This window comes from Choristoneura fumiferana, chromosome 17, assembly GCF_025370935.1.
Source record: "Choristoneura fumiferana chromosome 17, NRCan_CFum_1, whole genome shotgun sequence".
Classification (NCBI taxonomy): domain Eukaryota; kingdom Metazoa; phylum Arthropoda; class Insecta; order Lepidoptera; family Tortricidae; genus Choristoneura; species Choristoneura fumiferana.
In genome coordinates, this window is record NC_133488.1 from 11,425,294 (window position 1) to 11,452,734 (window position 27,441).

The following is a 27,441-nucleotide window of genomic DNA, read 5'->3' on the forward strand; positions in this document are numbered from 1 at the left end:
CCAGTTTTTATTCACGGTCAGCCTTAAAACAAAGCAAATCACTGGCAAGCGGAAGCCTAATTCAATTATGAAACACCTCGTGCGAAATGACGTGCTCATTTATTTTAATTGTTTCTGTTATACTTGAGAATGTAAGTAGATTAGTTTGCGCAAATTCACGTGACTGGCGCCAGCTCTGGCTCAGAGAAAGGTGATAAGACCTCGCCGATCGTGTATTGCCTGTCGTAGTATTATAATTGTCTGAAATATTCGTTATGTGGTAATGACCGTAATGATGTAATGAACTAAATGTGCCAAGCTCCGCTCCGTCGACACATCTCAAGTTTCAAGTTTGGAACTACTTCTAAATTATTACTTATCCGACCGAATTATATCAATTTACGCACGTTGATTGCTGACGGAATGGTACCGGCCGCCGGTCGTGTACTTCGCATGGAGAACACCGTGCATCGTAATACAAGGTATAGCAATACTCGAGAGAATGTGGGTGAACGAAGATGGTTATTTTTTTGTTTGGCAACTTGTTTTGCAACGAGCTTAGTGAGTAGAGCACGTGATACAGTAGAAAGGTTGCTGTGGACACCAATGACCAGCTGGTAAATACATTTCCTAGAAGGCTAAATAAATCATAAGTTAAGGTCAATTAAAACAAAATTAGTATTTTTAACCGTTAACATGAGAAGAATCGATCAATCAAAACAAATGACCTGACATCGAGTAGAGGCTTGATTTTTATCGCGAGAATAGAATATTTAATAATTGCTATTGAAGTAGTTACTAGCACACGTAGCATGCTTTGAACTGTCATTAAATGAGTAGGTAAGTAAACTGTAGTAACACTACCAAAATCGACTTCGAATAGATTCAAAACTAACCGTCAAATATGAATATCGAAAATTCTCCAAGCGTTTTAACATACCGGCATCGCTACCGGAATAAATCCCCGGTACAGACCAAGTACAAAGCATTAAAAGACAGTATCAAGACAGTGGTTAAGGAATATTGTTCCGAATCATCGATTTGCGGTTTAAAGCATTTAGTTAACGATAGGACGACGCCCATAGAGAGGTACGCGCACGCGCCTGATGTGAAAGTACTGAGATACCAGTTCGTACTAACGTTATTGCAAGTTGTTTTAAAGTTGTTTAGTTTGCTGCTGCCGGTTTAGTCTTGTTTGTCGTAATTACAAGCCTTTTGCAGAATGTCGGAGATTACGTTACTTAATAGTGTTACGTCACGTAAGTGCACTTATCGTTTCGCAGGATCATTTGGGTCATAACCTTGATCAGCGCGCTCATCTGTTCCGTATCCTTAGTTTGGGTTACGTTCAGTAACTACTACAAAGCTCCGTTGGTGACAACGCAGATGCCTGAGGGCGTTTCTGTTAGTAACATCATCTTCCCCGCTGTCGGTATCTGCTCAAATAATAGGATTAGCAAGCGTGCCGCGAGCGAGCTTGCTGACAGACTGTAAGTCAATCATTACAAAATTGTTAGAACACGTTTAAGTAGGTAGGCCTTTACTTAATTGGCTTTATGTACAGCCTAGAAGAGGAGCGCAACAAGAAGTACAACAAAACGGAGATGATGTCACTTCTCTTTGGTTTGGGCCAGTTATACAACCTGCAGGTTATGACTGATGACGAGATGCGTACGATGCAGCTCCACTATGCTTTGGGAGAATATGACGTCACAGAGTTAATGCGAAACGTACGTTGAGTATCATCCCTATTATTTTTAATTTTAAGTTCTAAGTAAGAAAGCTATGAACAGCCAGGAAATTACAGAACATCGATGAAAATGGCGCTCTATTGTTTTGCATGCCAAGATTAAGTAAGTGTCAACGAAGTGTCAGTAAAGAAACGCAAGTTGGGTTAATGATTAAAATTAAGAAATGGGTTCTAGACAGACAAGGCTCATGCAATAAAGTTCTTGACCCGACGAAAGCCAAATATATTGTACGGGCCCTCCCTTTTGGACGGTGACCTGCAATGGCCTCCTCTAAATTCAGCCCTGGTAACGGTTACTACATGGCGACCAAAGATAGCACGGGGGGCTTTATAAATTTTAATATTTATTTCTTTATCTTTGGCAAATTTTGTTGTTATGTTTTTAGTTGACGCCTCGCTGCGACGATCTACTAATCAGATGTGCGTGGAATGAAAAAGCTGAAAATTGCAGTCATCTATTCAACTTTCGCCTAACTATGAACGGATATTGCTGCACATTCAACTACCTACGGGCATCCGATATATTTGAAGAGTGCGTGCAAAAATTACAATAATATATTTTTAAACATACAAATACTTATACTAAGGCGAAAGCTGTGGCATCGTGATTGTATTCGTATCATGGGTCTAACTAAATTAAAGCAAAACTATTGCGTAACGATAGCCTTAGGATAATGCCCTTTTCGCATTCCCGGAAAAAATCTTTAATCCTGAAAAAAATATTTTTTCATTGCATTTATTTTTAAATACCTTCATTTTTTAAAAGATATGTGTATTTCGTATGTTTTGCTAAGTGCGCAATTCTGCTTCACTTCTAACTCTACACTCATTATTTGTGTTTGTCAGTTTGTCAGTTGCGCTTTGACGTTTTTAGAAGAAAATCACACTTGTTGTTGTTTTGACAATTTTGAGGACAATTTTGCCAATGTCTAGTAGGTTTTGCCGTTGTACGGTAAAAAAATTCTAGAAAACGAAATATGAGACGTATGAAGGATGAGGATGAACGATGATGTGCATATCAAAATCACACTTAAATCAAGCTTAAATCACACATTGACAGCAAAACGTCCAGTATTAAATTATAGAAATAGTATGCAACCTCGCTAAAATATTCAAGTGGCGCCTGTTGCAGTCGTAAGTAGTCGTAACTTTTCGACTGGGCACAATAAAAAAGGGATTTACGAACACAAACACAACCTAATTTAAAACATAGTGTAATCGATTCTACTCTCGATTCTGAGCAAAGTAGGTACTTTCTGGTATTCAGTTATTTAATTAACACCTTGTACATATATCCCTAGCTTCCGTCACCAAGAACGTGTCAAGGCTTTCATGTCTAAAAGTTAAGTTTTTATATCAGAAGACAAAGTGTAGATTTCTCCCAAAAGCTCAACATCCTGCGATCTTTTATAGTGGAGGACTTCAGGGTAGATTTTTTATATGTAGGTGGAAGTATGAAGAAGGAGGTTAATCATATTTAATTTAATACCTACTTCAAACAGAAATAGCGATACTCGAGGCAAGGACATGTACAAGTATGGCAACAAATCTTCCTTCGATTTCGACCAAGGATTGAAAGTGTTACTTAAAACTGACGATGAAGACGATTTCTTTTACAATATGCCCTCACTGGGTGCTATAGTAAGTGGCTATTTGTGAATAACATATTTCTGCAGAATTTTATGTAGGTATCTGGTTTTTGAATAACCGTAGGTTTTTAAAACTTTTCTTATTTCAGTTGCAATTTTCGGACGCTTATGATTTTCCTGACGCTCCTAGTGGCAGCTATGCAATGAAAATTATCAGTCCTAGTATACAAGTAAGTCAACAAAAATATTAAAAACCTTAATTGACCCCAAATAACCACAAATATGAAAAAAATAAAATAAAAAAGGAACTGAATTCTGTAGAATTATTTAAAAAAAAACTTGATTGGTTTCCACAGAACGTTAAATTCAAATATATTTCTGTGAGCGCTATACGAGTTATACGAGTACTACTGATCTGTTCAAAATCGGTGCCCCACTTATGAACCAGCGGGAGTAAACCTAGTACCTATTTATCTATCTTTCTCACCTACGTATTATCTAATGAGCTTGACACCGACTTAAAACTGATCAGTAAGAAGCGTTACACGGAAACATATTGGAATTAACTTTCTGTGGCCCATAATAAATTTAATAAAATTATTTTTTGTGTAAAAAAATGTTTCTCTACTTTTAGTGGGTCAGTTTGAGCTTTTCATTGTTTCCATTGTTTCTACTGCGTCTGTTTTCAGATGGTGGTAATGGTAACAGCCAGCTTCACCGAAGCATCCCGCGATATCCAGCACGTTTCTGTCAAACTTCGGAGTTGCTTATTCTACGATGAATCCTCCTACCTCCCTTTTTACACCCATAGCGACTGTATGCTTAAATGCCGTATGCTGTTCCTCCTTGCTAAGTGCAATTGCACACCTTTTAATATGCCGAAGTATAATAATGGACGGACGTGCAATATAAGGGATATACCTTGCCTCAAAATATTTTACGGTGAGTTGAGTACTTACACATGATCATATTTATTTAGTTGTCTATCTATTACGGTTCTTGAGATACAGCCCTGTGACGGACAAACATTATTAGGGTTCCCTTTATCACCATCGAGGACGCGGTACAAAACTCTAAATTATAACACCCCTCTTTTTGCGTCGGGGGTTAAAAAAGAGATTATTCAGAAACTTTATTTTCGAACGGCACCGTCAAAAACAAAATGAACAAACCGAAAGCCATAACTACTTAACTAATTTGACTTGTACCTTCATACTCAATTCATTACTTAAGTCTGAATTCCGCAATCGACATTTAAACATCACGCTACTACATCAATTATCTCGAGCCACTAAATCATGGCAAGGTCGAAATATGAATTAGGCCTGTCATAATAATAATACCTCTTATTAATCTTATGGATAATCGTTCTGATGAGATTTGCGGTACATAAATGACAGCGCTCCATCTCAGCACCATAAGTACTAGTAGAGTTGAGGGTCTGACAGACGAGGACATTCCGCAAGAAACGAACTGTAGTAGACAGTCAGCTATTGATGCCCTGAGGGTGGTAAGAAAGTCGGTTGCGAGTGGTGCAATGCAGAAACTTCAGCAGGCAAGGCAATAGATCGAACAACTCCTCAGAACACTCATGATAACAGCGGTATAAGAGACATAGAGATGCAATATCTCGCCGCAAGGACAGCGGATCAAGCCGGCCAGAGAAAGTTCCCGGTACCCGTTACTAGCGACATTAAAACATTTGTGGTTGCTCATCTATTATTCATTTACTAGTCAGATTATAAAATTCCTATGGCGTTAGATGAACAGACTCGTTTATACAGAGGAATGAATGCAATGCAAGGTCAATCACATTACCTAATACTTATTGGGCCAATCCGAGACCTTTGCGTCGTCATGTTTAATCATTAAACATGGCGACGCATTCGCCGGTGATGAAATTTATGGTGTTCCGCTTAAATACTGATTCATTGTTACGATGCGTCTCGTGTTATTATAAAATACAGCTTTTGATATAAAATACTTATTACTGGAGTTGCCTTTAGATTTTTATCAAATACATTATAGTCAATTATGTATTTTCGTCGGAAAGAGTCGGAGCTCAATCGGAATACGACGGCACCCGAAAAGTTAATCAATTTTTTTTTTATCCATTAATGTAAATAAATAAATATCATGGGACACTTGACACCAATTGCCAATGGAACTTTATTATTCAGTGCCAAATGTAAAGACGGCTGTATTATAATGGGTACTAAAGCTAATACGGTATTTACTATTTTTGATTACTTAATATATAAAAATTAATCCCTATTTCCCTTATTCACGGCATCACGCGTGAACGGCTGGACCGATTTCGCTAATTCTTTTTTTGTTGTGTTTGCTATTGTCAGGAGAAGGTTCTTATAAAAGAAGATTTAGAAAATTAAAAAAAAATCTGCACCGGGGTCGAAGCCGCGGGCACCAGCTAGTGTTTTATAAATTAAAACTTCACAATATCTGTTATCGAATAGAGAAACAATTTTTAAGCTATCTTTACGAATAACAAAGTTATAAAGGTTTGAAATTCAAGATTAGACAGAGAAAGACTTACTTGCTGCATAGAGAAAAGCGTTTTAGAAAAAGAGAGGTACATAGATTTAAAAAAAAATCACTATAGATCAAATTTTCAACCGATATAAGTTATCTCTTTGCTAAACACTGTATTTTTATAATAATATATAAGACATGGCAAATTCAGGAGTTGTCAAATACCGTACCTATTGAAATAGCACAACAAATACGAAATTCTCTATAAATTATTACATATAGAAAACCATTATAAACTACATTTGTAAAAACGTTCATTGTGTAAAAACAGAGCATTATTATTAATTATTAACCGAATGGCAAATTCGGAAAGTCGGATTTTTATTGAACTGAATTATTCTATTTATCCTGACTTTAACTTTCTATTTAACTATCAAATATTAGCATCAAGGTTAATGTCCAGCATTATCAACACGTTTTTACACTAAGCCAAAACACAAATGCGGAACACGCACATAGCGGAGATTTTTCTTATGCAACTTGTCATTGGGATTCGCGCTGTCATCGTTCATCCACCATTACGTCTCATATTTCGTTTTCTAGATTTTTTTAACGTACAACGGCAAAACCTACTAGACACTGGCAAAATTGGCCTCCAATGGACAGCGCCATATTTTTCTGAAAAACAACACTTGTCATTGACACTTTTTGCCAGAAGTGGAAACGCGCCTTACCATCTCCTGTCACAAGTGCTCGGAGGTATCTAACGAGTAAAGAGTATTTTGTGGTACCTTTTTGGCCTTCTTTTGACCAGTAAACAACCAATCCGAATTTTATGATACAATCAATTGAAAATAGCCGTTACCCGCGGCTCCGTCCGCGTAGAATTCGGTTTTCACTATCCCACGGGAACTATGCAACTTTCCGGGATAAAACTATCCTCTATGTCCTTCCCGGGACTCAAACTATTTGTATACCGAATTTCGTCTAAATCGACTCAGCACACAGACTAACAAACACACAGACTTACAAACTTTCGCATTTATATTAGTGGGATATTAGTGTTATTATTTAAGTCGAACTGCTCAAAAATAATAAACCTTGTTAAACGGGATAAGAACGGTTCGACTGCATGTAAGTCCAGTAACAACTAATTCATTTGATTTTTTCTACAGTCGATCACAGTTTGGCCACAAATTTACCCCATTCATCTTTTTTAGAGTTGGAAATGACAGAAAGGCATATCGTGCCCCATGTGCTACCCCACTTGCTCCAAGACCACTTACAGCTATGCCTTCTACAATGTCCTCATATTTCCCGACCACCTCAACATCGTGCCTGATAGAGACAGGGATGACTGGCTGTAAGTTACTGTTTAACCTGCATGCATTATTTCTTTTTTTTTAACGTTGGCTGGCCACACGCTGACACTTAGGTACGAGCTCATCTTATATTAGTTACCTACCTATTTATTTTTCTACAAACTATCTGCTTTGTTTAGAATTCGTTCATACTTACCTTACCATGACCTTACTTAATTGTTTTTTTATAGTAAAACTGCATTTATTTTATTTATTATTGTATTTGTTATCGTTATTATCATTATGTTAATCTTTGTACAGTCGAACTATTTGATTTCTGACCCACTGTAGAACGTTCTCACAGTAAGTGTCATAATAAATTCCCTTGTCAAGCAATTCGATGTACGGGTTTTACTTGCGTTGTAGAAAAGAGAAACGGTATGGGAAGGAGGGGAGTTTTACGCGTAAGAGTGAGTTAGAAAGTCGCCCATCTTGTCTAGGTACGGGTACGGATACAGATTGCACATGTGAAGCACTGCACGCACGCTTCAAAAGATTCAAAGTTAGCTTAAAGTTGCCCTTGCAGCAAACATTATAAATTATAATAGAGTATTAGCCCTTTAAGCATTTATTATTGCAAATTAATTAGCACATGACTGATTAATAAAAAAACCGGCCAAAAGCGTGTCGTAGCACGCGCAATGTAGGGTTCCGTACTATGGTATTATGCGAACTTGTAAAGCCTACTAAGCTGTCATAGTTTTCCTTTGAAATACAATATTATGAGCTAGTAAGTACTATCTTCACGAATTTTCAGGTTTTTTTTTCAAATTTCATTTTTCCGCTTTGTCAGCATGTTTATTTAACCCAATCAGTTTTCTAGCACTAAACAGCCTTTAAGCAAGCCGCAGACTGACGGACGGACGAACATGGCGAAACTGTTAGTATTTCTTGTAGGCACTCTAAAAAACTTAGTCTGGTGGGGACCATGCGTTATTTTGGCCCACCTACCTACTTAAGTCAGATTTTCAAAAGAAAACTACTTAAGTTGGTCTTTTTTTTATTAGACTGATAAAGTTGATACTTCGAAAAAAAAACTTTTTCACATTAATTTAAGTCCACTTAAGCTTAAACATTTTTGAGATAAAAGCTTTTTTAAAACAATTACGATTTTAACAAGCAAACGTTTATCGGCGTATCTCAAAGGTCCTAAAAGCGCAGCTGTTAATTGGCCCTTCGTTTCTAAATGCCGCCTTTTCAATCTTCGACTTCGGGCTGCCAACCTTTTGGAGCCAGATCTTCATGTCTTCAATAGCTCCTTGAGCACCCTGCAGTTGGCCGATGACCGTGCCCTGGGGAGTGTTCATCACCCATCCGCGAAGGCCTAATTCAGTTGCCTTCTTCGCCGTATGTTTCCTGAAGAATACTCCTTGGACCTTGCCGTAAACCTCAAAATCAGCTGTAGTTAATCCCGCTTTTCTATTAACCGCCATTCTTATTATTTTTTGAGTTTTAGGTAACTGATCAATAAAAATATAAAATCCCACAAAGATACATGACGTTACTGTTTGTTTGTTTTGTGTTTATTTTGTTGTTCGGGAAACGAAAGCTGTTTATGCCAGTTATGTACATGCAAGAAGGTTGCTAAGCATTTTCTATGTTTACGAGTTTTGTATAAACTTCTAACAAATTCTATCAAAGCTAAAAGCAGTTTAATAATTTAGGCACTTTATATTAAACCTGATTTAAGCAAATTATGTTGATTTATAAAAGCTGTCGTCTACTTACCTACCCTTCGACTTTATTAAAGACCGTGAGAAACCAAAACCATTATTCTATTACCTGGTATTTACCATCTGCGCAATAATAAATAGTTCAGCCACTCTTTAGCTTCGGTGATTCAATAAGTGTGTGTACGCGCAGACTAATAAAAAGTCGTTACTCTGTTTAGGTGCAATGGAGCAGTTTCAATACTTTATAGTATTTTCATGTTGCAAAAACCAAAAATAAGATTACTTTGTTACAGTCAGCCAGCTGGCTTTCAAAAACAAGTTAGTGAAACAGACTGGCAATCTAGCTTGAACAACAAAAGTGACTCGAGAACTGAGCATGACTATGGAATAATGTTGAGCGCACATTAAAACCTCGGTTTGTTTCAGTGTGGGTGCTAACTTTACCGGAGCCTCGATTATACACGTCAAATATGCAAAAGAAGTTGCGGATTGTTACGGGCAGAACGTTATTATGAAATGGTTTGATTTAATTAGTAAGTAGTAACTGCGTAACTGACGGAACTAAGTCCCTCCTACTGTTACGCAAACTATCGATACTTTTGCATGTACCTAGTGCTAAAAGTGGCAATAGCTTTATTTGTTGGTAAGCGTAACCGCTATCGAACTGAAAGTTTTATTTAAATTTTAAAAAATAATTTATTCAACACTTGGAGTGTCACTTTCCGACTCTGACGCACAATCTTGCAAATTAATAATAAGTTCGTATATTTTACCGCTTTAATTTTTCCGATAACGCTCACCTCTAGCAATTGCGGCCTATTGAAACAACATTGTAAGGGCGTTCATTAAAGAAAGCAAGTTAATATAACACAGTGCCTACGCTATAACTTAACAATTTGTTAGCAAATTTTAGTTCAAATATTCGAACAATCAGCAGTTTCAATGTGATTTCATTTTTTCAAGCATTATATCTGTTGGAAAAAAAATAAAAAATTAGTTACCGCCTCACAAAGTTACATAATCATCATGTGTCATTTGAATCATCTTAGAACAAATAGAATATAACTATATTCTGCAGGTAGTTCTACGAATACTCCGGTCCGTATTTTCACGGGTGGGTGCGGATCGGACGTAAACTGCACTTATGATGAACTTTTAAGAACTAAAGTAAATAGACTATATTTAAATAATATAATATATTATTACTAGCGACCCGCCCCGGCTTCGCAGGGGCAAAATAAAAAAACGGCCAAGTGCGAGTCGGATTCCCGCACGAAAGGTTCCATACCTATACAATAGACATTAGCAAAAAACCGGCCAAGAGCGTGTCGGACACGCCCAAAGGCAGCCATTACGAAAAAAATAAGTAATATTTTTCTAAGAATTTCGTATTTTATACGGAATCTTCCAAGTTTAGGTATATTTTATACCTTAGGCTGCTACTTACTCTTAAACTACTAATAATTCTCAAGCAAACTTAGCCGTTATAGTTTTCCTTGAAAGTTTGATGAACTTACTACCATTCTGAATTTTTTCAAAATTTTCCACCCACCGGTTTAGATTTTAGAGGCTTGATTTTTAATGAAAATTTGCACTTTAAAGTTGAATATATTGCAAACAAATCACTGAATCGAAAAATCGTTTTAACAACCCCCTAATGATTTTGAAAGACCTATTTAACGATACCCCACACTACAAGTTTGGATGAGAAAAAAAAACCCACCCACTTTACGTCTATGGGAGGTACACTAAAAAATTTTTTTTTTGAAATTTGTATTGTACCATTTTGTCGGCATAGTTTACATACATATTCGTGCAAAATTACAGCTTTCTAGCATTGATAGTCCCTGAGCAAAGCCGCAGACGGATGGACGGACAGACAGACAGACAGACAGACAGAAATGGCGAAACTATAAGGGCTCCGTTTTTGCCATTTTGGCTCCGGCACCCTAAAAACAGCAAAAAAACTACGTTTGCTGTATGGGATGGGAGCCCCTTAAATATTTATTTTATTTTAATTTAATTATTTATTTTTAAAGTGAATGAATATGAAAATAAATGTTCTGTGAATATTTCAAGCAAAATACTGTTGCCGTTATTAATATCGAGCAAAAACGGCAAAAAAAAACACGTTTGTTGTATGGGAGCCCCCCTTAAATATTTATTTTAATCTGTTGTTTTTTAGTACCTATATGTTACTATAGCGGCAACAGAAATACATCATCTGTGAAACTTCAACTGTCTAACTATCACGATTCATGAGATACAGCCTTTTGACAGACAGATGGACAGCGGAGTCTTAGTAATAGGGTCCCGATTTTATCACCCTTCGGGCACAGAACTAATAAAAAGGTCTCAAATCAAGGGCACTTCACACACATTTTTCAGCTCCATTTCCCAATACCTACGCCCGAACCCGACCCGCGCGAAGCCGGGGCGCGTCAACGTAGAGTAAATGCATTTTTTGGTTAGATTGATATTTTTAATTTCGTAATATATTTTGAAGGGAATGTCCGATTTGAATAATTTAAAAAGTTATCTACAGTTATTGAACCGTCTTGAATATAAAATTATTTATTTGGATAAGGATTAATACAAAGTTATGGATACCTAACATGATCTGATTTTAGTCGGCATTTCAATCAACTACAAACTAATTACTGGCACTTGAGGTATCCCATCTTAGGCCTCTAGGTTGGCAACGCATCTGCAATACCTCTGGTGTTGCAGATGTTTATGGGCGGTGGTGAACTCTTATCATCAGGAGACTATTTTAAAATGTAAAAAAGTAGTTATAGTGAAATAACTACGATAGTTGGACATGTGGTATCGCAAAGTTTTTTATAGATATTAAATTAATATATTCTTTAATATCGTGGAACATGTTTTTGTTCTATCAACAATAGTTTCCACAGCGCATGCGATGAAAGATGTTTCATGGCAACTTTTTTTACACTTTGAGTTACATTATTAAAGTTTTAGTACGGAATCCAAATTTTTTCTGGTAATAAATATAGCCTATGGCACTTTGGAATAATTTTGCATTCTAATAGTGAAAGAATTTTTTAAATCAGTGTATTAGTTTTTGAGTTAATAAACATCCAAAAATCCAAATCTTTCCTCTTTATAATATTAGTATAGATCACAATTGTTTCAGGTAATATAGGTTCAACCTGCGGCTTTGTCACCGGCTTTAGTTTCGTTTCCGTCCTCGAGTTCTTCTACTTCTTCACGGTGAAGTTGATGCGAGAGATGAATGCACGACGGCAGCGGCAGAGGATCCGCGACATCGCAGCTCTTCAACCACCGACTCCTGCGCAGATCCAACCCATCACCAGATACAGGCCGATATACTGGAATGAGCTCGGAAACGCTGGAAATAAATATGACAACAACCAATAGAAAAGTCTCTTCCATATTAAGATTCTAGTAGGCTTATTTAGAATTATTAAGAAGATATATCATAATCAAACTATAAATTTGTACTATAAATCATCAATATCATATCAGCCGTAGGACGTCCACTGTTGGACGTAGACCTCTCCCATTCACCTCCAGTTAGTTCGGTTTCAAGCGGCCTGCCACAGATTTTAATTTCCAAGCACTAAGCTTCAGTTGCTCCTTTGTTTTTAAATCCCAATCAGTTCAATGGGTTCCTTAAAAGTTTCAAATTAATCCTTCACTTTCATATGTTTGCTATTCTAGATTGAAAAGCGATTTTTATTGTAGGAAGCAATTATTAGTACCTACCTAGTTTAAATCGCTAAGCTTAGAAAGTTTACGATGATGTGATGTACAACCAAATATACCTCTAGTTTGAAAAGATAAAAATAAAAGCAAAAATGAATCGTAATAACGGCACATATATTAAACATCTGCGGCTTTTCCACGCCGATAAGAATCTCATTGTGTACGTTCCGACGAGCTTTTCAGCCCTTGGAATGGGCCGTGTAATTAGTAAATGAAATATTTATTATCCCGTGTATTGTACGAATATTGTGAAATTACGCATCGCACATAATTTGGTTTAATTTTACCTTCGGACGTGTTCGAAGTCACAAAGCGTAGCTCATTAGCCATGGATTCCAAGTCAACGTTGAAAAGATACGTCGATATCTGGTGGAATGGGATTAAGAGTTTGCCAGAAACTACTTCTATTCATGGTTTTAGATTCATTGCTGACTCCAAGAGGCATTGGGTTGAAAGGTGAGTCTATATAGCTGTATTGAGTATATATAGTTGGTACGCATTTGGGATCACGGGCCCCAGACGCGGTCATTTACGCATAAAGCGGCAATTACACTGCGTCGTTCACCTAATGCGGTCGCCGAATTTGTTTCAAACTACTTTGGCGGCTTGACTGGCGGTGACAGCTGTCGCTCGCAATGCGGCCGACTACCGTTTTCTTTATACTTTTGCGTTCGCCGCATGGACTCAGTGTAATTGCCGCTTACTACTACACTGCTTGGCAACTGTGAAGAACTGTCCACTAGCAAGGTGTAGTAGCTATTAAGAAATAATAATCCATAATATCTCATTTAGGTATAAGTATTTTATTACCACCAAAAGATTATTTATGTTGCCTTGCTACCCACGCGTCGCATGCATTAAGTTTCCATCAACACCACGTGTGCGTGCGTGCGTGCAGACTTGCGTGTGTTTGTTACTCTTTAACGCTAAATCTGTCGAATGAATTTGGATGAAATTTGGTATAGTAGACACCCTGAATTTTTGAAATACATTGACATACTTTTTATTCCGATAATCTCACGCAACCGGGACAAAATTCCAAAATTTCGATCACAATGATTATTTATATAAAATTTGGCACGGGTATTTTTTATGTAACGTTAATGAAAACCATGATGTAATTTTTGGTAATTCCCATGAAAATTTTGTAAAATGTAGGAATTTCAACTGTCAAATCTAATGGTTTACCTACGCGTGCGAAGCCGCGGATAATGGCTAGTATTAAGATACTATAAGTAAATCCATACTTATAATATTATAAATGCGAAAGTGTGTGTGTGTGTGTTTGTATGTTTGTCCGTCTTTCACGTCGAAACGGAGCGACGGATTGACGTGATTTTTGGTATAGAGATAGTTTATGGGCCAGAAGGTGACATAGGCTACTTTTTATCCCGAAGAAATGCACAGTTTCCGAAGGAAAAGCGCGCGATAACCGAATTCCACGCGGGCGAAGCTGCGGGCAAAAGCTAGTATAAATGTAAATTTAACTTTTAGGCTGAAACTTATTATAGGTAAGTTATTCAGTTTCAGGAGTTCGCTGTCGACGCCGTTAGTAAAATATAACTACTAGGTAGATTAAATTTATTAATTCTCTATCGAATTGTTGATACCCAAAATATTTTACTTTGGATCTGGATGGATGGATGGATATTGCAAGAAATTATTATTTTTGCATCGACGGTATATTTCTTTAAATTTTACAGGATTTTCTGGTTAATATTTGTTATAATGTCCTGGTATGGCTCGTCTCTTCTGATAGCGGCACAATACGATGCATTCCAAAATAATCCCATATCCTTCGTCGTTGAAACCACTTATAAGGACTGGAACACCGACTTCCCGTCCGTAGCTATTTGTGAACATGATAACACTGCCCGCATTGAATATATTTCAGACATGTAAGTTTGCTCCGTGATTGATTTGTACACAGAAACAATAAGCTAAATTTCTAAGTAGGAATTTAGTTCTTTGAGTGAGATAGGTCCGGCCCTTTGGTCATCAGTTGTGTGAATCAACCAGACGCTTTTGCTTTTTTGTATTCGCGTGTTAAAAAGACAAGAAAAATGCAGGAAAATCTGACTGAAATAAAAATCTTTTGTGTTTAGGCTGTGGGGAGAAGACCATGACTTTAACATGGAAGAAGTGTTAAAAGAATTGGCCTACTTCAAAGGAATAACTTACTACACGTCGCAGTATTGTGGCTTGGAGGATCCCCTGCCCGACTGCATCAAAGACAATCTTACCTACTACGCCAATTTGGTAACAAATAAAGATACTTTTTCCAAAAAAAATAACCAAACTTATTTATTAGGCTGGACATTTTTGACATCATGTACCTTATACTTTAGTGATGGGATGTTTATATGCCTTTCAGGTTCGAACCCCCTGCGAACAAAGTCTATCTAATTGTTCATGGAACGATGTTCCTTTTACTTGTTGTGATTATTTTAGACCGATGGACACCGAGCTTGGTACATGCTTCGCAATAAATACTATCCAAGGCAGGCAAGTCAGAGTCTTATATAGACTGCTTCAGATATAATTATAACAAAAAACTAACTTCAAAAAAGGGTTTTCATATTTTTTTCTTAAATAAAAAAAATATTGGAAATCGGTACATAAATTATGGACTTCTGAAGTAGAAAAACATAGAAAATACAACCGAATTTAAAAAAATATCCTTAATTAAAGTCAGTTTAAATTGAACTACGAGTATATCTTACCAACTAATAGTAAGATAAAGTGTGTGTGATTGCAGAGAACCTAACCCGCCGAAATTATCTATGGTGAGCAATAAAACTACTGGTCCTGGAGCCATTAAGTTTAATGTGTTGATAACTGGTAATGTCTACGTGCTTAATGAAGAAGAGGTTCCATCTCAGACGACGCTAGGGTCAGACGTGTTGACGATTGGACCAGAAGTGTCACAAAAGTAAGTTTCAATTATTAGGTATTATTCATATCATAATACACTACAAACGGAATGATATAGCTACTAACATAGTAAATAAATAATAACTAAAACAATAACATTTCAAAACTAACTGGCGTCTATTCGTCTTGGGGATCTTAATTATAATAAACTTACAGGCGTTACATTTCAATAAGAACCATAGAAAATGACAAAGGTGCTCGTTTCATATCTCCAGAAAAAAGGAAATGTCGTTACACAGACGAAAACTTTCTGGACGTCTACCGCCACTACTCTTACAGTTCTTGCACTGTCCAATGCAGAAAAGACGCCCAGATAAGATTTTGTAATTGCACAAATTATTTCATGCCCAACGTTCCTGAACACCTAAAGTGTGACGTACAAGGCATCATCTGCCTCAACGAGCATATCAATGAACTGTCTGTAAGTATTGAACGTCATATTATATTACCTACTAAAGAAAATTCTAGACTTCGCAGGATATGCCTACTCACGTCCAGGAACCGCGGTGCGGAAGTATTCAGTGAGCGACGAGGAGGGATAAACTTCTTTGATCATGACTTCCTGCTCGCTCGGTCAAATTTTTTTAAGCTCGAGCGCATTCTTAATTTTTAACCGACTTCAAAAAAAGGAGGAGGTTATCAATTCGGTTGTATTTTTTTCATTTTTTTTAATGGTTGTTACCTCAGAACTCCGTCATTTATGAACCGACTTGAAATTTTTTTTTTGAGTTCGTCTAGGAATGTTTTCAATTAGGTCCCATAAGCAGCAAATTAGGATCTAATGATCGGATCTTAAGGAAATCGAGGGAACTCTTAAAATATTGTAGGGACACCTTTGGTAATTTGGATATATTTAGCAGTAGCTCGTGCATTTGCTCTTGAAAATCATAATTTGGTGAAGTGAAACTGATGACGAAGACCAGATTTGACCAACGGAACTACTACTATCAATAACAAGTATTTCACGGGTTAAATTTAAATTATCATGATTAATATACTTACCTAGATAAGCGACTAAGCAGAAGCTTTAAGTTAATGATTCTTTCGAACTGATCTGATGCTGAAGCCAGAAGGTAGGCAACGGAACTCTGTTATAAAACAACGTAACTAAGTCGTGTTTGGGCTTAATGGAATCGTTGTGAGATGTTCTTTGGCTACGAATCACTAAAAAGCAAAAAAGTAAAACCGACTCCAAAAAAAAAATAACAAAAAATGGAACCGACTACAAAACCCTTGAAAATATTTTTCTAGGTAAGTAGGTACGTACTAGCTCGAAGTCGGTGACTCAGCACGACCCAGCAGGAGGGATTGAAACCCATAGTATGTAGGTGACGTAGACGACTATTGTGAATTGTCCCACTCCTGCTGGCTCGTGCTGAGTCACCGACTTCGAGCTAGTACGTACCTACTTACCTAGAAAAATATTTTCAAGGGTTTTGTAGTCGGTTCCATTTTTTGTCGGTTTTACTTTTTTGTTAAAAATTTTCTTTATAAGGTGCTCATTGTTACCTTACAATTAAGAATTGTCACTAACACACTATCCGAAAGCGAATGCAAAGGACTTGCAACGTTGACTCTATTATTGCTTCAGAATATAATTATTAATTGTTATGGGTCTATGCATTTATGACTTGTGTGTTTTTACTAGGTGTTGAAAGCATCGTGGTCAAGTCGTCCTGGTTTGTATTGCGATTGCTTGCCTTCTTGTACGGAAGCAGAAATATCTGTAGTGAAAGATTTCAAAGCAACGGCAGCTACGGAGTTTGCTGCAGTTCACATAGAGTTAGCATTTTTGCCGAGTGAACGCTACAGGCGAAACGTTGTGCGTGGTATACTCGATCTAGTTGGTACGTAGAAATTTTGCAATCTCTTATCTATCTTTTATTTAACTTGTTATATCGGCATGATTGTATGTTGGTTTAGGGGTCTCCGATAGTGTCCGACCGAAACTTAGTATGCTGCTACCGAAACTGAAACTTCAAATTTACTCCAAAACAGGCTGAAACCTAAAGTTCGGTCTGACACTACCGACATAGTATCACAGAATAAGTAAAGTACAGAAGCCTCACTGCCGTACAAAAGTGACGTTTAGGCATAAGAATCGTGCCTCTCTGTCACCGCATAACTCGTATTCACTCGCATGCGGCACGTGTAGTGAAATAGAGACATCTACTTGTAGCGGAAAATAAAATCGCGGAGTGACCCGCGCCTGATAGTGCGATTGACAAGAATTGAATCTTCTACTTTCTATGGGAACTACGGCTCAAACACTTTCATTCGGAGAGTAGGCTTGTGCCAGTGGGACTTATAGGCCGTGATGAACATGATAATGTGAAGGAGTCTTTAGATTATAAAGAAACAAAAATGTTGCAAAACACATTGAAATTTGAAACATGACCAAATTTCACACGGACTGATAATTTTTCAAGAGTAAACATACAATTGACGCTATTTTATTTACTCTTTTTTATTATGAGAGGGAGGCAAACGAGCAAGCGAGTCATCTGATGGGAAATGATCACCGATTCACCGCTGCCCATGAGTAATTTGTTAAATCTTTACCTCAAAAGCATAAATTCCTTGTAGCGATTCACCGAATCGCATTTCATCTTGAACTAACAAAATTTCAATAGAATCATGTACTTGTCGCAATTTTTCACGTTGTTTTTTACATTAGTATAATTAATTCGTAGCATCTAATTTTTCGTGTAGTACCTATTTTACCCTAGACGCATTTCGCCGCGATCGATGTTTGCTTGAACCTCTAATTAATATTAGATACTTGTTATACATGCACGATCGAGGTGAAATGCGACTATAATTTATAGCGACTTTAAAAAATATAAAATAGGTAAACGATTGTGACACAACCGCTATAAATACTTATTAATATTATAAATGCGAAAGTGTGTGTTTGTATCTTTGTGTGTATGCTTGTCCGTCTTTCACGTCGAAACGGTGCGGCGGATCGACGTGATTTTTAGCATAGTTTATCCCGTAAAAATGCACAGTTCCCGGGGGAACAGCGCGCGATAGATAAATTCTACGCGCGCGAAGCCGCGGGCAAAAGCTAGTAATTAAATATACGATCGAGGTGAAATGCGCGCGATTCGGTGACTCGCTACAAGGAATTTATGCTTTTGAGGTAAAGAACTAAGAAATGCCATGAGTACCAACTATTCAAGGCGGTTGTTTTAATATCTTGATATTTACCCGACTGCACGAAGGAGGGTTATTATTTTAGAAAGAGGATTTTAATGCTTTTAAGAAATAACAACGGACTCTGCGCTACTAATATTACATTTTCAGTGTCAACTGGTGGTACAGGCGGACTATTTCTTGGAGCTAGCATCCTCAGCTTCGTAGAGTTAGTTTATATTCTGCTACTTCGCCCTTTCTGTGATATCTACAGTCAGAAAGGAATCGATTACTGGCACAGAAAGTTTGGGAACCGTCGTCTAGAAGACAACAAGTTTGTACCGAACAAGGACTGGAGCTACAATGACAGAAACACTGGAGCTGGCGGGAAACAGCCAAAATTGAAACTCGGGTTGGAATTTCATAAGAGTTAGATGTACTGGTAATTAATTTCGTTGGTAAAAACATTCGCAAGCTACTAAGAGATGTTTCAATCACAGAATATAGAAATAAAGTTCCTTAAAATTACAGAATTCTTCTTATATGTAATACTTACTGTCGAGGAAACTGATTCACGTACCAAAGTGGAACCTTTGAACTACTAATATCAAGTTGACGTCCCATACATCTGCCAAGGAAATCATAGCGAAAGCGATTAGGTATGAAAAAGTTCCACTCTGTTATGTGATTCAATTTCCTCGATTGCACATTCGTCTCCTTAGGATAATGCTCACACTTGTGTATTATTGTACCGTAAGTAAGTACAAGATTTTCTTAACTTGTAACATTCAACTTCATTCGGTAAAAGTAAAAGTGATTTCTTGCAGCCGATCGTTGTACGCCAAACTATGTAAGTCCGGCGACGTGCGATTTGCTCTATAGGTTATAAATTTACCTACTCAATTATTTGTACCTAGTACTAACTATTTTAATTAGATTTATTTTAAACAATACTCTTGAATTATCTCGTCAAATACTTTCATTAACATTTGTTTGTAACTATCATCTTTTTCGATCACTAGTTTTATAAAACTAGCTTTGTTCTCCGACATGTTTTCATTAAATTTACCCGAATCGTCGAAATGTTCAGCCGTGAGATCATCGTCCAGCCAAAATGTCTGCACTAAACACGCGTGCGCTACAATTCCCCATTGATTCTGTTTTTCAGCTGACATTAGAAAATTGTATTTAGTCATAATGTCATGAATATTAACTTTATTATTCCAAAGAATTATTTTCAATTCTTCATAATAAAAGTTTAAAAACTCGTTAAGATTATCTTTTCTGAATTGTGGATCTAAATTACAGTGGAGCAGCTGCATGACATCTCCTGCTGGAGGCATATAACGTACTGCTTGGAAATCTACCAGCATACAATCATCTGGTTCCATATTCTTATCACTTGGACATTTATAATGAAAAAGAATGTTATTGTTCCATAAATCGCGATGACACATCACATTTCTATATTCGGTAGAGGTGTCACATAAGTCTAATGCTGAATTAAAAACTTCGCACCATTTTCTATCAAAGTTATTCATCAGATCCTTATTATTTTTGTATTTTGAGAAGGCTTTAACAGCTTCTAGAGCTCCAGTTCTACATTGAACAAACCACGAACTATCTTTCGTGTAACCTCCTTTTCCAAGGTATTGTTCATATTCATCGTTAATTCTGTAGGGACGCTCTAACTCTTTACTCTTTTTTTCTTCAAAAATGATTGAGGAAGAGTGAAATCTAGCTAAAGTTTGAAGAGCTTGTAAAATATGTTGCTTATCGAATTTGTTGTGTCGATCACGCAGTTTATATTGCAAGGCGGACAAATCTTCGAAAATCAGAGCATCTTCAAGTCGTGCTACCAATCTGGGACTCCATGGCCGCAAACCTGAAAGGTCCAGTACAAGCATATACTTAAAATATTTTTTTTTAAATACTGCTCTACAAACTTAGACGCTAAAATTATGTAAGCAAAACATCCAAAAGAGCATTAAATGGGCCAAGGTACCAAACCAATCTAGTAATATTTTATTGCTTTGTTTTCACGTATGTTTAGTAGTGGAGGTCTCAAGTAAAAAATCTCGTTAGTTTAATTCGTAAAACGTGTCTGTACATGTTAATTAAATGTTATGCATTCTGTTTTATGTTATACAGTCAAAACAATTTATCAAACAAAAATATCATACTTAAAGTATCTTACCTGCTGTTTCTACGTTGCTCTTGATAACACTATAGAAGTGTGATTCCTTTTCAAATAGCCCCATCTCATGAACCATATCTGCTTTCGCCACATTAGTTCTAGAAATAGCTTTGATAAAACAAAAAATCACTTTTCTTTCATTATTCGAAACAACGGAAATTTGTAACTTCAGATAATCTGCAAGGAAACCCAACATTTTATCACTCGCATAACTCACTGTGTAATTGTCTATGATAGTGTCGTCGTTTGCATATCCATATTTGGTTACTATTAATTTAACATTTTCTTCTGTGATATATTGAATTTTATCTAACGAATGCGTTTGACGATTATTCATTTTTATGTCTAAGGCTTCGACGCTAATGTTCCTTTCTTCTTGGTTTCCTTTATCTTATTGTACAGATAGTGCTGAGTAGGTATAACTGTAAAGTTCGTTTTCATAACTACGTAATGATCAAACAACTAATATTTACTACTGATAGTTGCGCTCAAACGAGGCTGCTTGCCTAATACACTTTAAATAACTAAAGTACCCAGATAACGCATATGTACACTATATAGCTACCTTGTAGACCGCAATATTATAATTACGTAAAAATAAGTCACTATATTTGTAATTTCGAAAGCATGCATTATGTTATTGTACCCAAAATAATAAAATCAATAAATAAATAAATAAATTATGTTTTAGTGATATTTTAGAATATTTCATGTATTATTATATTCATCAGCTGTTTTTTTTATATATCAGAGGGGGTAAACGAGGATGCGGGTCACCTGATGGGAAGCAATCACCGCCGCCCATGGACACGGACACCTGCCAACACTAAAAGTGCGTTACCGGTCCTTTGAGAGACTGGTAGGCTCGTTTTTAAAAATCCCCCGGGCTGTATACCGCTCCGGAAACACTGTCCCAGGACGCTGGTTCCATATTTTAGTTGTGCATGGAAAAAATTGCTTAAAGCGGACGGTGCTGCATTGCCAATCATCAAGGTGGTTAAGATGAATGACTGACGCCTGCGCGAAGTACGGTACGGTACGGTAGTTTGAATTAAATCCGAATGAAATTTAGAAAAATGTTGAAAAATGAATTAAATACTTCTCGACGGTCCCCCGCACAGTCACCCACGATCCAGTAGGTATATCTGAGAGATATATTCGAAACTGTTGGACCATTATTTGATACATTAAGAGTAATTCGATGTTCTGCATTACAAATATATGAAATACTAGCAAAAGCTGCCTACGACTTTGTCTGCAAAGAATTTGTTTATCGCTGTCTCAAATTTTAAGCCCAAAGACAACAAATAATTTTATATGTGACTCTACCTACTACTAGGATTTGTACACTCAAACCAACTAAATCGTTACCGACTGTGGAACCTTTTCGTAGGAAAATTCATGGTGACATCGCATTGCTTGACAAGGGAATTTATTATGACACTTACTGTGAGAACGTTCTACGGTGGGTCAGGAAACAAAAGGTTCGACTGTACATTTTATTCCAAAAAATGTAGAGCACCGCAGGATATCGATAGCCGATATTGCTATGTAAAGAAGGTAGTGATTAATATAATAGTCTTCTTCTTAAAGGAAATAAATAAATACATTTATTCACAAGACAACAATATTATTAAGTATGATAGTATACGAGTAGATAGTAAGAATAGTATGTGTCATTAATTGCGGTTGTGAATCGGACACTGGCACAAGATAATGTTGAGACGTTATAGTACATTGTGTCTTAAGGGCGATAAATAAGGAATTACGAACGAGTCTATTAGAAGCCCGAAGTCGAAGACTGAGGGCTTTAATGAGTCGATGTTCGTAATTCTAGTACCGCCCGTGCGACATACAATGTTTTTCATGACATTTGCGAGTAAAATTTATATTTCTAAAAGAAAAAATATAATTGTTCCAAATATTGGCGATACCTTAGGCTGCGCTCTTGGCAGCGCCGCCCTCCCCCTCCCTCAGCATGTGGCTGAGCCGCGTGTGCATGTGGTCCTGCTGCTACGCCATGCGCAGCAACGCGCGCAGCAGTATCAGTACGGACATTTACTCATTTACCGACCTTGGGCTTCATGACAAGAAAATTTGTACGCGCAATGACTCATTTACCGACCACGGGTTTCATGACAAGCACATTAAGGTCGAGGGTTTTATTTGGGGGTTGCAATCAAGGTAGCCTTCATGTTTTGACACTGTTTATGAGCAAGTGTGATGAAAAAGAATAAGCAAGTAGGTAATAAAATGCACACAAGAATTACAATTTTATTTTTTTAACGTAAATAGTATTTATCAAGAATATCTTCAAATAAGTCAATCAGTCGAGAGTAATATTCCGCATCCTCGTTGGCTACGTGGATTACTTCTTTGGTTCGAGACACATTGTTTATTCTGTGTATAGATTCCGAATCACAGAAAAGCCGCTCTCTTTCCTCGACCTTCATAGCAGTTATAGGGATTACTATTGCAGCTTGAGTCAAACCAAACAGAACGCTTTCATCATAAGATTCCATGAATTCATTCATACTTAAAATGGTCGCAAAATCAATCCCAATTTTATCCTCTACTTCTTTGGATAATACTTTGTAGTAAAAATCTAATATTTCACCGATATGTTTGTCTCGGAAACTCTTGGCTGTATTCATGTAGATTAAAGACGACAAGTCCATTGTGGGCGGACAATAGAGAACCGTTTGGAAGTCAATAATAAGCGCACCGCACTCGCCGTTTTCGTTCTTTAATAGAATATTGTTGGACCAGAGGTCGCGATGGACAACTGTATTTCGGTACTTTGTACTCGGTCTCATTAAATCAAATGCATCATCGAACAGTAAATGAAATAAATTTGTAACTTTTTCAGAAAAGAGCGGTTCCCAACGGTGCTTGGAAAAAACTTTCAAAAACTCAATTGCTGCGTTACGTCCTGCGTTACGCCAGTCTTTGTTTTTGGGCTCTTGAAGGTATTCACTAAAATCGTCCCAGATTCTGTATGGTTTTTGAAGTTCTAGGGATTTTTTCTCTTCATATATGAACGACTGGGCGTGGAATCGAGCCAACGTTTGAACGACAGCCATCGTTTCGTTATAATTCAAGGTGCTTTTTTGATTAGCCATTGCGTAACCTAATTCTTTGACATCTTCAAAAACGAATACGTATTCTTTGAGCAATAGTGCCTTTGGACGCCATTTACATTCATCTGTAAGTAAAGTAAAAGAAAATAAAAATATATATTTATTATAATCTGTGAAGGTCTCCTATGTTTACCTAGTGCCATACCAAGTAGGTAGAGTTACGGATCTTACGTACCTAGGTACATAAAGAAAAAACAAACAAGACAACATAAAGGTATTCGCAGTGAGAAGTTCGTTTCCTGTATTAGTTATACTCGTACCTAGGGATATCCTTAAGTACTTTCAAATATCCACAAATTGTGTTGTCCGATGTGTCCGATTTTAATAGACATTACTATACTTAAGGGGCTACCCGAGGTTTTCGTCGATGTTTGACAAGTTTTGAATCGTATCTCCTACTTTTGCACTACAGATAAGTAGAATTATAAGTCAAACGGCTACAGGTTTTACAATCTTTTATCTCCATTTTTGTCTACCGGATTTTGGTAGAAATGAATACTTTATTTTGTATGATTTATTTAAACATTGTCTAAAAAAACACTTATTTCGTTTCTCTATTGACGTGAAGGATCTAACATATACGAAATCTATCTATATATTTGGGTTCATCTTTGACGTCTCTAAAAACGTGTCGAGTTTTCATTTGAAAGTAATTAACACAAAAGTTATGGCCACAAAACCAGTTTTTAGGGTTCCGGAACCAAAATGGCAAAAACGGAACCCTTATAGTTTCGCCATGTCTGTCTGTATTTTGCACGGATTTATATGAAAACTATGTCGACAAAATGCTAGAATAAAAAAAGTAAAAAAAAAATATTTTTAGGGTACCTCCCATAGACGTAAAGTGGGGGTGATTTTTTTTCTCATTCAACCCTACAGTGTGGGGTATCGTTGGATAGGTCTTTTAAAACCATTAGGGGTTTGCTTAAACGATTTTTAGATTCATTGATGTGTTTGCGAAATATTCAACTTAAAGTGCAAATTTTCATTAAAATCACGCCCCCCCCCTCTAAAATCTAAACCGGTGGGTGGAAAAATTTGAAAAAATTCAGGACGGTAGTAAGTATATCAAACTTACAAGGAAAACTATAACGGCTAAGTTTGCTTGAGAATTATTAGTAGTTTAAGAGTAAATAGCAGCCTAAGGTATAAAATATACGTAAACTTGGAAGATTCCGTATAAAATACGAAATTCTTAGAAAAATATTACTTAATTTTTTCGTAATGGCTACGGATCCCTATTTCGGGCGTGTCCGACACGCTCTTGGCCGGTTTTTTTGGCCTAAAATCAAATGTCATTTTGACATTCCGTACATCTGCCTAAGAAAATTGATTGTGAAAAGGTTGCGCCTTGGTATATGATTCAGTTTATTCGACTCTTTGGCCTAGGGTTATTTTTCTGGCCTGGATTTTTGTGTGATGATATTAGTTTTATAGAATTTGGAATCGGTAGCCCAACATCCTGCCAGGATGATCCTGGGGTGGGCACGGCCTACTCGCCCCCCCCCCCCTAAATACGACTATGATTCGACTACAGCTACCTACTGAATACTAATAGGAAAGGTACACTACACATCAAATTATAAGTAGGTAAGGATAAGCAAGATAATCACCTTCATTTCGCTCAAACTGATTGAATAATACACTCAACATCGTGAACTCCTTTCTGAAGAAACCCGATTCCATTAAAAACTGGGCAATCCATTTGTCTTTAGGCAGGCACTTCACAAAGAACTTCAATTCAGCTAGTCTTCCATTTGCATTCACGTTGGCTACAAGCTTCAAATGTTTTCCCAGGTAACCAATCAAAGTTTCCGAATAATTCGTTATTTTGAAATCCAAGAGATCAAAATTGCCATATTGTTCAACAACGGATTTTACTTCTTTTTCATTTAATAAATCCATTTTTAGTTACAAAAACTGTCGCTATTTAGGGTTTGTATGTAATGATTGAACTCACGCTGTTTGTAATATATTAATTAGTTAAAAGATTATAAACGTGCGCCTGTCTTGGTTAGTATTTACAAAGGTGCTTAAATGATAATGATAAAGATGTAGGAAAACAGAGAAATTTATTACCTACTCGTACTTATGTATTGCTTTGCTTTTATATACATACCAACTCACTTAAGTATGTTAGAACCTGGGCGATCGAGCTTCGCTCGGGCTAAAACTCGATAGGTAACAAGCGTTTTCCCAGAGATAAGATCAAGCTAAATCGATTTTTCACCCCTACTTACCAAATTTCATCGAAATCTTTGGAGCCGTTTCCGAGATCCCCGAAATATATATATACTAGTTGGTGCCCGCGGCTTTGCCCCCGGTGTAGTTTTATTTTTATTTTTTAAATCTTCTTTTATAAGAACCTTCTCCTGACAATAGCAAACACAACAAAAAAAAAGAATTAGCGAAATTGGTCCAGCCGTTCACGCGTGATGCCGTGACCAAGGGAAATAGGGATTTATTTTTATATATTACAACAATTGCTCGTATAAAGGTACCTATTAGATAGATTAAGTAATTCGGGTTAGCAGAAATGAAATAAAAACCGGTCAAGTGCGAGTAGGACTCGTGCATGCACCGAAGCGAAGGTTCCGTATAAAATTGTAGTTATCTACGTACGTAGAAGTATCCAGTGTCAATCCTAAGCAGAATGTACGCATTGTGGGTGGGGTCATATTAGTTTTGGTTTGGGTACAGTCACCAGCACCAATATCTGACACAACAAGCGTGCATAAATATCTGGTACGACTCTATTTCTAGAAATACCCCTAAAACCCTAGGGCCCTAGGGCCGGAAGGACGTGTCAGATATTTTTGCACGCTCCGCTGTGGCAGATATTAATGCTGGCGACTACCTACCTACATAGACAACAAAAATTAAGAATTTCCGACTTGTTTTATTAGTTGTGCTGTAACTACATTCATACCTAATTTCAAGTTTACTTAGCTTGCCTTGTTTGTCATTTAATAATTTAATCATTGTCTATGTGGGTTAAATCTATAGTCTAGTACTTACCTAGGTACTTGCCATTTAACTCTCTTCCTGTTGACCGAGTAATCTGAATTTTGGTGCACGCCTTTAGTTTTGTTTGGATTTTTGCGACAATACAATCATATAGAGCCAGTATTGTTTTAAATCTAAGATGGCCGCCGCTACAAAATTTGATATTGTATATTTACCTACTTTACAACCCCTATTATATAGGTATCACATGACTGTATTCTTGGTAAGACAACATCCCTAGCACGTGAAGCGTGCGAATGAATACGATTTACACGATAGACAGAGAAGCGTAAACGGCCCGGCCACTGATTCATGCAACCAGTGGCACGGCGAGCACTTTATCTGTTCATTGCGTGTCTGCCAGGTAACTACTATAACTTATCTGCGACGAACGTCTCGGCCCCGCAATGGAAAGAGAAAGCGCTGCCGCTCCC

General features: G+C 37.0%; 6 protein-coding genes across 6 annotated transcripts; 3 read left to right on the forward strand and 3 right to left on the reverse strand.

Moving 5' to 3' along the window:
* The first annotated feature begins 559 nt into the window (after window positions 1–559).
* Window positions 560–12,250, forward strand: LOC141437189 (sodium channel protein Nach-like). The gene is made up of 11 exons (XM_074100446.1): window positions 560–596; window positions 1,263–1,469; window positions 1,544–1,709; window positions 2,116–2,261; window positions 3,232–3,370; window positions 3,468–3,548; window positions 4,008–4,269; window positions 4,719–4,828; window positions 7,044–7,171; window positions 9,269–9,375; window positions 12,000–12,250. The coding sequence occupies exons 1-11, from the start codon at window positions 586–588 to the stop codon at window positions 12,242–12,244; spliced, it is 1,602 nt and encodes a 533-aa protein (XP_073956547.1). The 5' UTR covers window positions 560–585; the 3' UTR covers window positions 12,245–12,250.
* On the reverse strand, window positions 8,158–8,694 carry LOC141437034 (acylphosphatase-1-like). The gene has a single exon (XM_074100216.1). The coding sequence runs from the start codon at window positions 8,600–8,602 to the stop codon at window positions 8,297–8,299; it is 306 nt and encodes a 101-aa protein (XP_073956317.1). The 5' UTR covers window positions 8,603–8,694; the 3' UTR covers window positions 8,158–8,296.
* Window positions 12,251–12,898: 648 nt separating the features above from the next.
* On the forward strand, window positions 12,899–15,134 carry LOC141437191 (sodium channel protein Nach-like). Its single transcript, XM_074100447.1, has 4 exons — window positions 12,899–13,048; window positions 14,296–14,490; window positions 14,698–14,851; window positions 14,967–15,134. Exons 1-4 carry the CDS (start codon window positions 12,921–12,923, stop codon window positions 15,132–15,134), a joined length of 645 nt encoding a protein of 214 aa, XP_073956548.1. The 5' UTR covers window positions 12,899–12,920.
* A 218-nt stretch (window positions 15,135–15,352) lies between these two features.
* LOC141437432 (pickpocket protein 28-like) lies at window positions 15,353–19,098 on the forward strand. Its single transcript, XM_074100793.1, has 4 exons — window positions 15,353–15,524; window positions 15,683–15,947; window positions 17,175–17,373; window positions 18,836–19,098. Exons 1-4 carry the CDS (start codon window positions 15,376–15,378, stop codon window positions 19,096–19,098), a joined length of 876 nt encoding a protein of 291 aa, XP_073956894.1. The 5' UTR covers window positions 15,353–15,375.
* LOC141437431 (uncharacterized) lies at window positions 18,858–21,498 on the reverse strand. Its single transcript, XM_074100792.1, has 2 exons — window positions 20,862–21,498; window positions 18,858–20,549 (listed from the first exon to the last, which is right to left on the reverse strand). Exons 1-2 carry the CDS (start codon window positions 21,196–21,198, stop codon window positions 19,603–19,605), a joined length of 1,284 nt encoding a protein of 427 aa, XP_073956893.1. The 5' UTR covers window positions 21,199–21,498; the 3' UTR covers window positions 18,858–19,602.
* Window positions 21,499–23,055: 1,557 nt separating this feature from the next.
* On the reverse strand, window positions 23,056–25,999 carry LOC141436961 (uncharacterized). The gene is made up of 2 exons (XM_074100110.1): window positions 25,615–25,999; window positions 23,056–24,066 (listed from the first exon to the last, which is right to left on the reverse strand). The coding sequence occupies exons 1-2, from the start codon at window positions 25,904–25,906 to the stop codon at window positions 23,144–23,146; spliced, it is 1,215 nt and encodes a 404-aa protein (XP_073956211.1). The 5' UTR covers window positions 25,907–25,999; the 3' UTR covers window positions 23,056–23,143.
* Window positions 26,000–27,441: the final 1,442 nt, after the last annotated feature.